Source organism: Trachemys scripta, chromosome 12, assembly GCF_013100865.1.
Source record: "Trachemys scripta elegans isolate TJP31775 chromosome 12, CAS_Tse_1.0, whole genome shotgun sequence".
NCBI classification, from domain to species: domain Eukaryota; kingdom Metazoa; phylum Chordata; order Testudines; family Emydidae; genus Trachemys; species Trachemys scripta.
This window is the reverse complement of record NC_048309.1, coordinates 27,898,843-27,915,606: the sequence shown is the minus strand read 5'-3', so window position 1 is coordinate 27,915,606 and position 16,764 is coordinate 27,898,843. Positions and strand designations below refer to the sequence as shown.

At 44.4% G+C, this 16,764-nt stretch overlaps 1 protein-coding gene across 1 annotated transcript; it reads right to left on the bottom strand.

Annotated features, from left to right (window-relative positions):
* Window positions 1-6,279: 6,279 nt before the first annotated feature.
* PXMP4 (peroxisomal membrane protein 4) lies at window positions 6,280-13,980 on the bottom strand. The gene is made up of 4 exons (XM_034787435.1): window positions 13,743-13,980; window positions 13,046-13,108; window positions 11,844-12,042; window positions 6,280-11,055 (listed from the first exon to the last, which is right to left on the bottom strand). The coding sequence occupies exons 1-4, from the start codon at window positions 13,964-13,966 to the stop codon at window positions 10,792-10,794; spliced, it is 750 nt and encodes a 249-aa protein (XP_034643326.1). The 5' UTR covers window positions 13,967-13,980; the 3' UTR covers window positions 6,280-10,791.
* Between the last annotated feature and the right edge of the window lie 2,784 nt (window positions 13,981-16,764).

Genomic DNA, 16,764 nt, shown 5'->3' with positions numbered 1-16,764 from the left:
TGTGCACTGGGCTCTGGTAATACACCCACGAAACATGGCATAGATAGCAACGTTCTCTCCGTGTGCCTGCTAATGTGTAGGAAGCTGATAAGCCATTTAGCAAGAAGGCTAAATTAAAAAAGAAATGAACTGGAAAGCATATTTATGAATTGTAGCTTCCCTGGAATTGTAATAACTTATAGAGACATAAAGGCTTATACATGAAAGAATCCCAAAGTGTTTTATAAAATGCAGGCCAGACTCACTGGAACAGAGTTGCCTCTGGTATGGAACGTGGCAGCTATTTGATAGTGCACAGCCACACTACATGAGAATTTAGGAGGAAAAGTGAAAAAATATTGTCTCTAACAGACTGCAAAGGTGATTTTAAGGAGGCAAAATGTAATAATCAGGATTGGAATATGACTAAGATAGGAGGGTTCACCCCCACTCCTGCAAAAAGCACCAGGGGATTTTTACTGACCATCAGTGGTCAGAATCCCCTTCTTCTTCTCTCTCATCTGAAAGAGGGACCTACCCATCACCAGCATAGTGAGCCTCTATCACTAGCTGGGAGTACTGGTTCATGGCTAACTCAGGAAGAGGAGGACAAAGGAAGCCGTAAAACTAGCTTGCCTAGTATACAGGGATCTTAACTACAGGCTGAGCAAGATTGTACTGGAAACCTTAGGCGTGCACTGAAGTGGGCTCTTGGCAGAGAGGCTTGGCCATTGCTGGAGGTCCGAGTGCATTACAGAGCCCTGACAGCACTTTGGGAGGGCGGTGCCCTAGTTAATACAGTGACATCTGCACTAAAGACCACTCAGGACCAAGAACATGGGATTGAAAAATGCAGAGGTATAGTGGGTTTCTAAACCTTGTAAGGACTGTGCTGTCACACAAAGCAAATAGTCAACTGCACCTGCTGCCTGATTGCAAACAAGGAAGGGTTTTGATGCAAACACAGGAAAAGCCAGTTGGGTTAAAACAAAACCAGCCTTACCACTGTGAGCTGGAGCCGTGCCCCATCTGTACAGAGATCTGTTTGAAATCTGGCTCCTAATAAGGCAGCTGGTCAGGTGGAGTCCAATCTAGGCTCAGACAGGTTCTAATTTAGCTAGGGCTCAGGCATGACAGCATGTTAAACCATGTCACAATGTGCTTTAGGAGCTGTATTTTAACACTGCAGGCAGAGCAGCTTGCCACTTGCCCACACACTGACTACCAAGAAAGGCTTCAGTCTTGGCCCTTCGCTCCTGCCCGACCCCTTAGGCTGGAGCCCTGCCTCTTTAACTCCAACCTTTTCCATAGCTGGGAGGTGGGAGGCAGGAGACTACCAGGAGATAAGTTAATTCCTGGACTGCTGGTCTAGAATAGAGCCTATGCAGGTCCACTGTTCTTGCGTAACAGGCTTCATGCTTTAGGACTCTGTGCCCAGCACTTTCGTGGTGGGAATAATGCAACAGAAGGAGAGCTGGTGTGGTCTAGTGGACTGAGCACAGAGCTGGGTCTTAGAGGGATTCTTAATCCTAGCCATACCAGTGACTTACTCTGTGGCCTTTGACAAGTCGCTTAACCTCCCTTTGTCTCAATTACCTCAGCAATAAAGGGGGCATAGCAACACTTCCCTACCTCAAGGGGTGTGAGGCAGTTGAATTACAGTTTGCAATGTGCTAGGTAAATGCTACAGGACAAATTCTCTGCAGATCTCAGCACAGGATTGGCTACAGCAAAGAACAGGCAACCGTTAGACCACATGTATGCACATTAATTAATGTTTTTTCCATATGGGAAAAATTAGGGCAAAGTGGAATGGCAAGAGTGCATCTCCTTTCCTGCAGGAGGCTCTGTAACTTTCTTACAGTGATCTGAACATGCAGTTTTGGGGCACAGCTGGTGCACCAGCTGTTGCTGCTAGTGCCACAAAAGATGTCATTTCCCCAGCCAGGCAGATCCAGCAGCAGGAAGCTCAGAAATGCCAAGTGGAATTAAAAAGTTTATTTTCAAATCCATGTGGCAGTTTATTCAGGGTGAGAAGAGCCGCTTAACCTTTGGGACAGACAGAGCGGCAGACCCAGGGAAATGGGGGCAGTGTCTTTTTAACAACGCACTGCCTTGTCGTTGCACAAGGAGGCTATAATTGTATATGAGAGGTGGCTGTGCAAGTTATCTGGGATTTTTATGAATTACAACATTGCAAAGAAAATCCACACTAATGAGTGAATGAATCCCAAACTGCAACTGCAGCAAACTCGGGCATGAAAATAGGGAGGGAGGAAGGAATAATTGTATATTCCCGTTCTCAATCTTTAAGGTCACAGAGGGAAGATGAACCTGCTCCTTTCCTGTCTTCCTTGCACCATTGTGATGGATGGAAATGAATCCCATCTCTGCACCTCCTTTGTGTCTGTATCAAGGCAAAATGAACCTCCCTCCCCTCCCTTTCCACACCACAGGGAGAAGATGAACCTGCCCCTTGATTCTGCAACGTTCATAACATTTGTAGCTTTGCAGGGTAAAACAAAACGATTAAATCTCATCTGTCGGGGCCCCAGCAGATCACTTGCAGGACCAGGAAAGAATCTTCCCACACCCTTTTGCACCACAATTGACTTTATGCACTATCAGTTGTTTAAGCTTTGTTTTGTGTCTGTGGGTTTTTTGTTTGCCTTTCCTCTGAAGCATCCGGCATTGGCCGCTACTGGAGTCTGACACTGAGCTAGATGCATGATCTGAAGTGATACAGCTACTCTTGTGTTCCCAGATACTTAACTGGAAGGATGCAGACCTACACACACCAAAGAGCCCTGCTCACTGAATCAGTCCGTGGTACTAACCTAGCCCCATCACCACAGTACCAGAGTGCCTCTCGATATTTAATGCATTCATTTTCCCACCACCCTTGCAAGCTAGGGCACAGCTACTATGCCCATTTTATACTTGTGCAGTTGAGGCCCAGATCCACAAAGGGACTTTGGTGTAATTGGGGCAGAGAGAGAATGAATCTGTCGTCCAGGGTTAGGGTGCCCCATGGGAGCAAGGTGGGAGACCCAGGGCCCAGTCGCCCTGCTCCTACGATTAATTAATTCTTTATCTGAAGTGGAATAGCTTCAATAGGAGAGACTGAGGAAGCCCCAGCCCAGAGTCTCCCACAGCCCACTTGTCTGAGTACTCTCCTAAGAGGTGGGAAACCCCTGTTCAAATCCTTTCTCCTCATCAGACAGAGGGGGGATTGGACCAGCCTCCCCATCCCAGCTCAGTGCTCTAACCACTATAAGGGAAACCCCATGACTACCTCCTCCTCTGTCCACATTTTGAGCTGGGCCTGATCCAGTAGGTGGGCATGGATCAGCTCTGCAGACAAGATAGGTAGGGGAATGCCTGTCTTCCCCTGGCTTGTGGATCACACTGGGGCTTAGATGGGAGGTGGGCCTCTGGTTCCCTACTGTAAGGGAGTGTGCATGCTCAGAGGCCGAAACATAGGTGCCAAGGGCACTTATAGAGCAGAAAAGTAGGCACCAGGTGAGTTTAGCTACCTGCAGGGTTAGGCGGCAGCTGAGTGGGGATTTTGTGGATTGCTGTGGCCTCTCAGTCTGGGGTTTAGGTGCCTCAGGACCTTTGCTGATATTGACCAGAGAGACTAAGTGTCTTGATTCGCCAAAGGTCCTAGAGTCTAACAGGGATGAGAAAATGCCCAGTACTGTTATCAACATTTCAGACATCTCCAATAAGAGCAGATTTCTAAACCACACTGCTCTGATCCCTGCCCTAGCTACCTGCCAGCAAATGCATCTGCTTACAGGACCTCGCTTTAACATTCAGAACTCCTAACGGGCTGGGTCCCACAGCTGTTTCCAGGAGCTTTGAACCTTGCATACCATCAGCCAGCCCAGGGCTGTTAGGTTTGTAGATTTTAAGGCCAGAAGGGACCATTATGATCCTCTCCTGTGACCTCCTGGATAACACAGGCCAGAGGCGTTCACCCAGTCATGCCTGCATCAAGTTCAGTTACTACTGGCATCAAAATGGAGCATAACTGTATTTTTTAAGTATCAGGGGGTAGCCGTGTTAGTCTGTATCTACAAAAACAACAAGGAGTCTGGTGGCACCTTAAAGACTAACAGATTTATTTGGGCATGAGCTTTCGTGAGTGAAAACCTCACTTCTTCGGATGCATGCCCGAAAGCTCATGCCCAAATAAATCTGTTAGTCTTTAAGGTGCCACCAGACTCCTTGTTGTTTTTGTATTTTTTAAGATATCCAATCTTGAATTAACTATTTAAAGAACTGGAGAATCCATCATATTCCTAGGTAAGTTGTTCCAATGGTTAATTATCCTCATTGTTCAAATGTGCACCTTGAAGAAAGATAGAATCCTGGTTTAGCAGGATATTTATTCTCAATGTTCCCAGCTGAGCCCCCTTTAAACTGAGCTTTACAATGCTATTTACCAAAGCTCTTGCCACAATGTCACTAATACAGAAAAAAAAACAAGAAGTTTCACTTATGTTCGAGGGTTTCTTTGTGCAAAATGCCTCAAAGGCATTGGAGTACAGATGTCCTACAAACACAATTATTATTTAGGTTGCTGCTCTACAGTCTGGTTTCAGTGGCTTGCTAACGTGATCTCTAGCTAACTGGATTATCATATGGATTGTGCGGAGCTGTCACAGTCCTATTTTGCTGGAACTACTACATCAGTTTGGGAGGTGGCTTTCCCAGCTGCTTCCCCTGGCAGAACTTGTATTTACCACCTTTTATAGGAGATTGTCAGAAGCTGACCAATATTACACTCTGGGTCATTTAGGGCATGTCTACACTGCAAAGACCCCAGTGTGCCTCAGTGCCTGTGTCAACTGACTCCGACGTGTGCTACAGGGTTAAAAATAGCAGTGTAGGTGTTCCTGCTCGGGCTGGAGCCCTGTCTCTGAGACTCACCCATATCACCAGTTTTCAGGGCCCAGGCCCAGCCCGCTCCGTGGCTATTTTTAGCCTCGTGAGCCAGAGTCAGTTGACGCAGGCTCTGAGATTCACAGCCACAGGGTTTTTTGTAGTGTACATGTATTCTTGAACAACTTGCTGAGCTCTAAGAGAATGAGCCTGGAGCTATGAGGCAGGCAGGCCCCTGTTCTAACCCCACAACTGCCATCAACTCCCTGGGTAGTCTTTGACTAGCCACATCTCTTCTTTGCCCCAACTGCAGCCCTTGTTTTAGGGAGGCAGATGAGATTTTTCTGGAGGCTAGAGTGGTTGTGAGGATCAATTCAGGTTTGTATGGCACTTTGTCCAAGGAAAGCACTAGCCCAGGGGTGGGAAAAATCCAACTTATCTAACATTTCTGTCCGGCTTCCTCTGCCCCCTTGCGATCTCTGAGTCTGGGTTGCTAAAAGTTCCACAGGGCAATCAGGGGACAGGGAGCGAGGTAGGGGAGGGTTGGATAGGGGGTGGTGGTTAGGGGTAGGGGGTCCTGGGAGGGGCCAGTCAGGGGACAAGGAGTAGGGGGGTTGGATGGATGGGAGGTTCTGAGGGGGCAGTCAGGGGATGGGAAGTGGGAGGGGGCGGATAGGGGGCCAGGCTGTTTGGGGAGGCACAGCCTTCCCTACCCGGCCCTCCATACTGTTTCAGAACCCCGATGTGGCCCTCAGGCCAAAAAGTTTGCCAACCCCTGCTCTATGTGCTGCTGTGGCAATTTTGGATGAATGGACCACTCCACGGGCAGGGATGATTTAGGCCACACCTGACCTCTGGCAATTGCTCCTGGTTGCAGCCTATTGAAGACCAGGCCTGGCCATCTTCAAGATGCAGTACAAGACTGATTGAAAGCAGGTCTTTCAAAGCTCCTCTTTGTTACGATTTCCAAAGCTAAGACCTACTGGACACAGTTACACTTCCTAGTCTGTACTGATCACGTGTAGCCCAGGAGAGCCCACCTCCTTCCCTAACGTTAGGCAGAGATGAATCACAGCAGCAGTTGGGCATGTTGCTGCCAATGTTCACAGCTGCTAAAACGTGAGAAGGTTCATGCTACCAAAAAGACAGGTACATTTTAACCCCAGCTCATCTCTGCAGCCAGTGTCCTCCCCCAGCCAGCCAGCCAATACCATTGTTATGAGTCAGGGAGGTTAACCTCTCCGACCATGTGGTCTAATTGGCACTGGCTACAGGACTGGGTAATGTGCAACACAAATGGCTCCAGGATTACAACTTTTTTCGCATAGTATATCTTTACATAGCATTAAGGATACTCAGCAATTAAACTTCACCTAACTTAAAACCAATTTCAATCACTTAACACGAGAATTTAAAACAGATGGACAATTATTTATTTATTAAAGAATGCAAAACATTATACTCTCCAAAGATGAATTATATAGAAACCGTGCTCAAAAGAGGCAAACGGGATATCTGCATGGGACTGACACATTGTCCATAGGATGGAAAAGATGTTTTATGGTTGTTGAGGCAGATACGTCTACTAACTGCCATGTCTTTCTTTACCGCAATGCTATTGTTTTACAAGCAAGCAAGCCTTTCCCCTTAGCACTCTAACCAGTATAACTAAAATAAATCACCTGAGATTATGTGCTTAATGCATTCTATATTACCAAAAAATTAGCTAGGGTTTCAGTGTGTGACAGTTTCCCATACAGTAATTATAAATAAAAATACACACAGCTAGACTGAAAAGCATAAAAACAATTCTCTAGTTACAGCATCTGTTGCACTTAGTGACCCCCCTTTGCCCATGTTACAAGTCAGCCATACAAATGTAGAAAATGGACAGCAAAAGCCCCTCAAGCTACAGAACACTTATTTTAATTATAAAACCCACATAATTGTGTGCATTGAAAATTCACAGCAAGTTCTGCTTTCTCCTGCTGGATGTATTTCAAAGTCAATATTAGAAATAGCACAGGCATCAGCTTGTCCCAGGAAAAGAGCTTTTCAGATGGCAAATAGGAAACAGTTTACTGTTTGATATTAAGAGATCACATTTGTATTGAGTCGGTACAAATGTGTTTGGAGAACCGACATTTCTTCTAATAGAAGGGAATTTCCACTAAGGGAGCTGACAGTAAGTGGGCTTAAGTCTACAGACAATGGGCCAAATCCTCAGGACTGAGGGGGCTTCTTTGCCTGCATTACCAGTGTAAGCCTCCCACGAGGGTGGCTTACTTGGCCCAGAAGGATCACTTGAGTGTAGGGGTGATTCTCAGGCAGTGTAGAGTTGATGGAGAGCTGTGGCTGGAGAAAAGGGAACATGGCTGCTGATTCTGGGCTCTGTTTTTGGCCTCTTGTGGCCACTGCAACAAGGCTCGAGTTTGTTAGAGCAGTTTGAGGTCTGCTCTAACACAGAGGGCTAGGGGATAGAAATTCATACAGCGCTATGACCAGGCCTCCTTTCCACACCACCCTCTGACCTGTGCTCTTTGGCCATTCCAGAAGATCCGGCTCTTTATGTATATGTTTAGTATTTGGATAGATACTCATGCTAGTTAGTAGTTAGTATATCAACATGCTATGCGCACAGCATGTTACAACAATTGCAATGTTTGTAAGCACTTCTCAGAATTCTCTCCTGCCTCTAAAGTGGCAAGATCTAAAGTGACAACTGACAAGCAGAGATCTTCCCCTTCAGAAACGCCCTTCTGCCCTAGGTACTGTACTATCCAAGGACCAGATATGTTGTCAGTGGCATAAAGTCATTCAAATATCCTGAATCCATTTAGATTGCTCCCCTACTCGCATATACAAACCCTGAAGACATCCCTCTGCAATATTAACGCCACGTCTACACTATGGGGTTATATTGGCATAACCCCAGGACTGTAATTATTCTGGCATAACCTCATAGTGTAGACACAGCCTATACTCATGTGGAAGGGATTTTTCCCATCGGTGTAGGAACACTATCTCCCTCTGCAACAGTAACTAGGTCAATGGAAGCATTCTTCACAGAAAGCTTGGTCTGTGAAAACATTGTTAAATCACGTACTGTTAGGATATTTGGTTTTCCTGAGCATTTAGACGGCTCAGATGTTTAGTTTTCTTCATGGGTTGAACCAATTTGGGGAAGAAGATTTGAGCCAACTTTGAAAAGTGTTCAAGTATCACATTTAAAATGTCCTCTGGCTTCTGTCTCTTTGTTCTGCACATTGATATCCCAGAGATACACCAACCTGCTTTGTTTGCAAGGGAGTCCGGGCAACCCAAGGTCTCATCCCACACAGTGCTGAGCCTTCCCTGACATCATGGTGAGTGAGGTGGTAAGTGCCTCACATAATTTTCCCCCTGGTTAGAAGCAACAATCCAACTTTGGGTTGTGATAAACATGAATTGTTTTCATGTATTTTGATTTACAGAGATCAGGACTGGAAAAACAGGGTCTCCCTTTCTCATTCTTGGGTGGCTGGCTCTTTTGCAGATGGTTTCACAACTATCTCCTTATTGCTGTTTGGTTTTAATGCTAATAAAAGGAAGAACACAAACAGAAGACTGAACTCCCCAGACAATACAGGCGGGTGAGGGTGGGGGGAATGAATGTAACATATGTATTCAGAAGTCTGCAACAGACAGACAAATTACTTCTAGTTCACTTCCCAATTACACACTGGTATTGTTCTGTCACATCAGTGGCATAAGGGCTTCATCGCCATCTCGCTGGCTTTAGTAAGAGTGATGTGTGCTGATACCAATGAAGAATTGTTCCAATTACTTCCCTGGAAAAGGGAGAGACTTGCAACCTAATATCCTACCCACACAGAGCAGGAAAACAACTGTCTTTAAAAAGCACAGCTAACGGCCACTGATTCACCACAGTAGCAAGTTCTACATAATTCCAGTTTGGTTTCTGATGGCAGCAGCTGGCTCTGTGAATCAAAGCTGCAGATGGTTTGAGTCTCAGATATGATTTACCATGAAAGTGAAATTAGCGATAGATTCCTTGGGAGAAGGGATTTGTGCAGGTACTGCTGGGATGCTGCTAAAACTGTAACTGACAGCAGTTTGGTTATGCAGTCATGAAAGAGATGGAGATAATGTCAGAGCATAAAAATGACCAGCTGAACAGCTTAACACTCAACTACAAGTGTCTGGCAGGTAACTACAGAGCTTCAGATCTGATATAATTATCACCAACAGAAATTTAGTTCACATTTTTTAGGGGGGATAAGCATGGCTTTTACACTGAGAAGTTAAGTCTTACAGAATCAAGAAGTTATCGACTTCTAACGACACAGCTCACGTAGGTGGCTGTCTTCGTGTCTTGTTATACAAGTGTATGTAATTAATGAGGCAACCACTGGTAATTTATAAACCTGAGAATTTTTTTCTGAAGATTTTGGTCAATTATACCATAGCTGTCAGGTCATATATTTGGAAGAGATTTTCTGAAATCTTGTCAAAAATATCATCACACAAGGAGTTAGAAAAAAGATTGCGTGTTTTGCTACACTAAGAACTCTGAACATTATCAAAGACACTTTAATTCCAATTCAAGTGCAGCATTCTGCTGACAAAACATAAGCAAAGCAAAGATATCAGCCCCCTATGTAGATGAAGATAGTGATTTTAAAGAAGCAAGAATTAGCCTGTAATTTGGGAAATTTAAAAAAAAGTGAAACTTGGTGATTTTTATTTGAATGATAGATTTTATATAGAAAAATATCAGAACTAGTCACTAACTCTTGCAAACCATAAATGCATGAATCATATGAAATACTGATCACCGGTCCAACTCAAGTATTCAGCATATGATCTATTAGTTTGAACAATTAAAGGAGTGTTCTTGATAGGTCCAATGTAAAATATTAATCTTTTGGCTGGGATCAATGATAGCTTCAATTTACATGGATATAGTCTCCTTCCAGGGGACAGGAGGGAAAAGTAACACCATGGATTTGCACACGATGGGCTCAACCTCTTTTTAATCCCTCACTTGTAAAAATCTTATTACAATGGATTTGGTTAGTTTTCTCTACTGTGCGGAATTCATAATCCAAGGCACAGAAATAAAAAGGTGCTGTAATTAAATAGGGGGAATAATTAATGAAACATCCTGCATTAGATAATCCAAAGGAATGACAAAGACTGAGTATAAATGGGGATTCAAAGCATGACGTACCATGTCTGTCCCAAAGAAGCCCAATGCTTTTAAGTGTGAACATCCTATTATCTACGTGGTGGCAAACTGCACAGAAAACTCAATGAAGAAACAGCTTGTTTAGTCTGGATTTCCAATACGTCACAGAAATCAGTACCTTCTTCTGACATGACACAGCAGAAGATAGATAAATATATCAGCTCACAAAAAGACCCAACATATAGAGAGGTATGGCTAGAAATCACTGCATTCCTTCCTCTGTTAACACAGTGGTCGTGAGAGGCATTTCTAGCACATAAGCATTCCATTAGTCCCCTACTGCATATTTTGTTTCAGTGTCATATAAACAATAGTCACAGTTTACTTTCGAGCTGTGTTTAAAATCAGTGCATTCTTTAAAAGTAATTAACTATTACAATGTAGGGAACATAAGGTCTCTTGTAGAAAAGCCTTTTTGAAATCAAATTAATCCAGGAACATTTTGCTCTCGTTGTGGCACTGGGACAGGTTTCTATGGAGTCCCTGTGTGGCTAATAGAGAGTCAAGAAAATATCTTTAGGTTACTCACAACATTGTGGCCAAGAAACAAGAGGGAAATTTGTCGGACAGATCCTAATAATAAAAAGTGCGTCAATCAAGGGCAGCAGAAAATCCTTTCCCCGTTGTTGCTGGAATGAGCCATTATTCAAAGATCACTGGGCATTAGCAAATTACTTTTGAGCGTTGCTTTTGTTATAAATGAGGAAGTCAGAAATGTCGTGCCATACATTACTGTCGTCATACAGGTAAGTCATGGAAGACTGCAGAGAAGGTTGGAGAGTGTGCCGATGATATTCAAAGAGCCACAGAACAATCCCCCAAGTCACAGCAGCAAAGATCGGGAAAGGGTCCTGCTTGGGTTCTGGGATATAACCTTTCTCCACTGCCAGTCGGGACAAGCCAAACAGAATACGAGACAGCAGGTACATGTTTATCTACATAAAGAGAAAACCCAAGGAATATTAGTCTAGTAACATGGCTAGCAAATCTGACCAAATCAAGCAACTTGGAAGTTAAAGACAGAAAAGGTTAATAGCTGATCATAGTATACTAGCTAATTGTCTTCAACATTGTAGTGTGTGTTTGTATCCTCCTAACATGATTGGCACTCTAGTTCTGCTGAGCAATAGGTTTCATCTGGTACAACATCTATCACTTGGAAGATCAGTTGTATTAGCAGTAGATTCTGCTGCTAATACACTTCACAAGGTGGCGTGAAAGAGCTCAGTCAATTGGCTTTGCATCTTCATTTTAAAATCCAATTTAGATAAACTGCATGGGCACACATATCAGTTTCATACCACTTATACTGGTATAACCTGAAACTGTACATTTTACTACGTCAGTTAAACAAATATAAGGCAGGTTTAAATCAAATTAAGCGTGTTCAAAGAGAGTTCTGTGGCGGTTCAGCTATATCAGTTTCAAAACACAACTTCAGTTAAACCAGTGCAAGTTTGTGCACGTCCAACGAGTCAGTGGCAGAACTGGGAATACAAGGCAGGTCCCCTGGCTCCCAATGCTGTGTGCACTACCCACTGATGCAAACTGTTTTCCTCTAGGCTTTGACAGTAAGTGAGCTATATATGAAGAGTGGCCATATCACATTACAGCATCAGTCTCTTTTTGTTTTTTAAATCCTAGTCAAACTAGCTGGTACACAACATGATGATGTTTTTTGACAAGGTCAGAAAGATCAAACTCCACAAATACATTTGTTTACCTGGCTGTTGATATGATTGTTTTCACCAAACACTAACCAGCCCCCAACACAGGCTGCCACGAAGGAGTGCAACTGAAAGTTCTTTCCCTGTAGTCGGGATTGCAACGCCATCAGCCCCTTGTAAGTGAACACAAAATACGCCAGGTTTCGGGAATGAGTGTATGTGGCCTGAGCAATCGCTTTCAGTTTCTCTCTTAAACTGAGCAAAGGAACAAACAAACGTTAGTAAAGCAATAATGTGATCATCACATTGTTCACTCTGCTGGTACCTTGTCTACTTAGACTACGGTTTTTGGGTCAAGAAGAATCTACCACTGTGCGTACAGGACCTGGCACAATGGGGCCTATTCTTGGTTAGGCCGTAGACACTACTGTCATACTTTTCTTTTCTGAATGGGCTCAACAAAAAAGATGGCTCATTTCACTGCTAGGTCACTGATCAGAATCCAGTCTAGGTCTCTGTGTACACCATTATTCCAGAAATCTACAACCAGCCATTGGAGCAGCTGCATCAGCAAAACCACCCGGTAGCTTTCCTTGTCTACACAATTTGCACTGTTGCAGTTTAACTCTGCTTGAAACAAGGTAAGCCGCACTGGGGCTAATGGCAGTTCTCCTTGTCCGCCCTAGTTGTACTAGTGACTGGCCCTCTGGGAAAAATCCCCAATACTGTATAACCAAGGCCTAGCTCAGCGCTGAGGCCTGGTCCCCACTAAGTCCCCACTTCGGACTAAGGTACGCAAATTCAGCTACGTTAATAACGTAGCTGAATTTGAAGTACCTTAGTTCGAACTTACCGCGGGTCCAGACGCGGCACGGAGGCTCCCCCGTCGATGCCGCGTATTCCTCTCGCCGAGCTGGAGTACCGGCATCGACGGCGAGCACTTCCGGGATTGATTTATCGCGTCTTAACCAGACGCGATAAATCGATCCCAGAACATCGATTGTCTGCCGCCGGACCCTCCGGTAAATGAAGACATACCTTCAATATGAGCTTCCTGAACCTCTGAAACAACAGGCTGCATTCTGCTTGTCATTTGCATTTTTAAAAAGTCACACTGAGATTTTCCCATTTAGTTATGAAAACAAGTATTTGATCTGAACAAGTCTGGTATTTTCAAAGGGTTCACTTTTAAAAGATGGATGGCTGTAGCATGCTCTCATCCTTACAGAGAATGCTAGAAAGGAAGAGCTGTCTATACCTTCCACTCTTGAAGAGAAAGGTCATCACCAGAGCATGGGGGGCACGGATCTTTGCTCCATAGCTGCAAAAGAAAAATTATTATATGTATACACAATGTTTTCAGAGGCTTTTTATTACTGTAAGACAACTACTGATCTTTTAATCCTTATATTATAGTGGAAATAAACCACAAGTCATTGGTTGATCAGCTTAAGTCAATTTCAATACATCGCCTGATAATTCAATCAATGGGTCGGTAGCTTTATTTTTTATTTATACAGTATTTACAGCCAAACAGCCACAGGCTAAGAAACTAAACTTAAAAATAACGAAGGTAATCAGACATAACACATTCCAAATGGGAATAAAACCAAACAACCTCAACTAAAATAAAGAAAGAATTTTCTGAGCACTTGAAAAAGGGCATTAGCCACTTTACAAAAAAAAAAAAAAAAATAGGTTATGAATGCATCTATAGAGCCCTGTACAGATACAAAATTTGTATCTGATCTGCACAAATGATCCGTGGAGATCTGCAGATTTGCTGGGCTTTAGATAAAAAATTGAGATCCACATCGATCCGCGGAGGAGAGAGCGCCCCTCTCACAGATACAGCCCGGAGAGGGAGCTCCTCCCCCGCACAGGCACAGCCCGGGGAGGGGGAGCAGGGCCCCGCACCGTGGTACGGCAGGAGGTACAAGGGTGCCCCGGCTTACACCGCTCCGTTCCGGAAGCCCTTGAGCACGGCCAGCGCCGCGCGGTATCTGCGCTGCTGCAGCAGGGAGTTGACGGTGTAAAGCAGGGTCTTGAGCAGCGCCTGGGCCCCCATTGCCGCGACGTTCCAACCGGGGGGCCGCTTCGCTAGCGCACAGAGCCAATGGGAAAACCGGTAAACAGGGTCCGTGCGGAAAGCAGACGCCACCAAGGAGAGGTTCCGCATCAGCACAGAGCGAGCTCAGTCCATCACACTCGCATAGGCTGCCTCAACTGTCCATCAAACCTCCTGACTAATGGGAGGCGCTGCCCTGCCCCTTCAAGGCGGAGATATCGAAAGTGATCTTGCGATTGCGAAAAGGTCCCTATACTGCAGCCAATCACAGATTGTCCCCACCTCCAGGTCTGTTGCTATTGGCCAGAGCAGAAACTACCCTCTTTCAGTGTGGGTTGTTGCTCTGGCTGGCTGGCAGCCAGCGGGGTGGATCTTTTGCTGTCTTGGGGCGCTGGAGGTGGGAGCTTGGCGCTCCATACCTGGATCCTAAGGCGTGTCATAGCCACTGGGGTCCCCGGCCCATCCCACCAGCACAGCCGCTGCTGGTCCACAGGCATGGCCGGGGAGGGTCGGGCTGCGGTGCCCCAGGCTCGTGCCCTGTGTCTGACCTGGCCAAGTACCAGTCGCTCAGGGGACAGCACAGAAACCTTGTGCTGGGCATGATGGGAATAACCAGTGCCAAAGGAAGTATCTTCCTAACTTCTGCCACTTAGTGATGGGTTTGTGGCCTGATGTAAGAGAGTTTAGCGTCCTTCTAAAAGGCAGGAGTCCCGCAAAAAGAACAGGAGTACTTGTGGCACCTTAGAGACTAGTATGCTCTAATAAATTTGTTAGTCTCTAAGGTGCCACAAGTACTCCTGTTCTTTTTAGTAAATGCTGAGATTCAAAAAGTTAAAGTTTTATAAACTCTTAAAACAAACTGTTAAAAGTGGCAACATCTATCATGTAAATGGGGCCTAAAGCAGGAACACCCGAAGTGCAGCCAGAGGGCCAAATATAATCATTTCAGGATTCTTAAAGAGATCATATTTAGTTCTCAGGTTGAACATTTGTCATCCTCTCTCTATAATTGCCGTTTTTTACTGCTTGAATTGAACCAACAAGCAATTTCTGTTCAATGGGGAAAATACACACATCAGCAAGTATTCTAGTCCTGGGTATCTATTTTTACTATCAGTAAATGTAGTTGATACTGTTCTTGAGCTCCTTGGAAGCCGTCACTGCATCACTTGTTAGTGCTTTGTTGGACATCCCTCCACTAAGGGCCAAATGCTGGTCCTATTAAGGCCGCTGGGACTTTTACCAGTGACTTCAACAGGACCAGCATTTGACTCTAAATGGTTAAGCTGTAGCCTGAAGGGTCCTTCCTGGTGGCCAGCATACTGAAATATTTTGAGAAAGAAGCAGTGGGGGATGGGTGGTGGGAGGGAAGCTGGGTTTTTCACAAAGTGGTCTGCAAAATGAAGCAGTTTGAGATCTCCTATATCATTCATGGACAACAAACTATGTTAAAATAGAACCAAGGTTGAGAATGTATGTATTAGTTACGGGTAAATAACATTACAGGGATGCTGTACTTATCCCAAAACCAAGCATTATAAATCTTAGCATTATTCAGAATTAAGGTTAAACTTAAAAGAAACCCAAACGTGTTAAGATAAGAAATGCACAGTTAAGACACCCAAACAACCTTAGCTCTGCCCTGTAATGACATGATGCAGTAACCACAATTATGATTAATGCTCTTTGGTGGTTGTAGTTCCCTTCATGCTATCACTAGAGGGCACAGTAGTTATTATTTCAAGCACTGACATCCAAGCTAATATGCAGCCATAGAAGCTGGGTCTTAATCTACCAATGAGAACTTTTGACACACATGTCCAGTCTCACTCGACTGAGTCATTACAACCAGTAGACTTGTTGAATGTCAATTAGCTGTAGAGGAGGGGCGGTTAAACTATATAGGCTATCACAATGACTCCAATTAAAAGTTTCAGAGTAGCAGCCGTGTTAGTCTGTATCCACAAAAAGAACAGGAGTACTTGTGGCACCTTAGAGACTAACAAATTTATTAGAGCATAAGCTTTTGTGGACTACAGCCCACTTCTTCGGATGCATACCGAAGAAGTGGGCTGTAGTCCACGAAAGCTTATGCTCTAATAAATTTGTTAGTCTCTAAGGTGCCACAAGTACTCCTGTTCTTTTTGTGGATACAGACTAACACGGCTGCTACTCTGAAACTTTTAATTGGAGTCATTGTGATAGCCTATATAGTTTAACCGCCCCTCCTCTACAGCTAATTGACATTCAACAAGTCTACTGGTTGTAATGACTCAGTCGAGTGAGACTGGACATGTGTGTCAAAAGTTCTCATTGGTAGATTAAGACCCAGCTTCTATGGCTGCATATTAGCTTGGATGTCAGTGCTTGAAATAATAACTACTGTGCCCTCTAGTGATAGCATGAAGGGAACTACAACCACCAAAGAGCATTAATCATAATTGTGGTTACTGCATCATGTCATTACAGGGCAGAGCTAAGGTTGTTTGGGTGTCTTAACTGTGCATTTCTTATCTTAACACGTTTGGGTTTCTTTTAAGTTTAACCTTAATTCTGAATAATGCTAAGATTTATAATGCTTGGTTTTGGGATAAGTACAGCATCCCTGTAATGTTATTTACCCCTAACTAATACATACATTCTCAACCTTGGTTCTATTTTAACATAGTTTGTTGTCCATGAATGATATAGGAGATCTCAAACTGCTTCATTTTGCAGACCACTTTGTGAAAAACCCAGCTTCCCTCCCACCACCCATCCCCCACTGCTTCTTTCTCAAAATATTTCAGTATGCTGGCCACCAGGAAGGACCCTTCAGGCTACAGCTTAACCATTTAGAGTCAAATGCTGGTCCTGTTGAAGTCACTGGTAAAAGTCCCAGCGGCCTTAATAGGACCAGCATTTGGCCC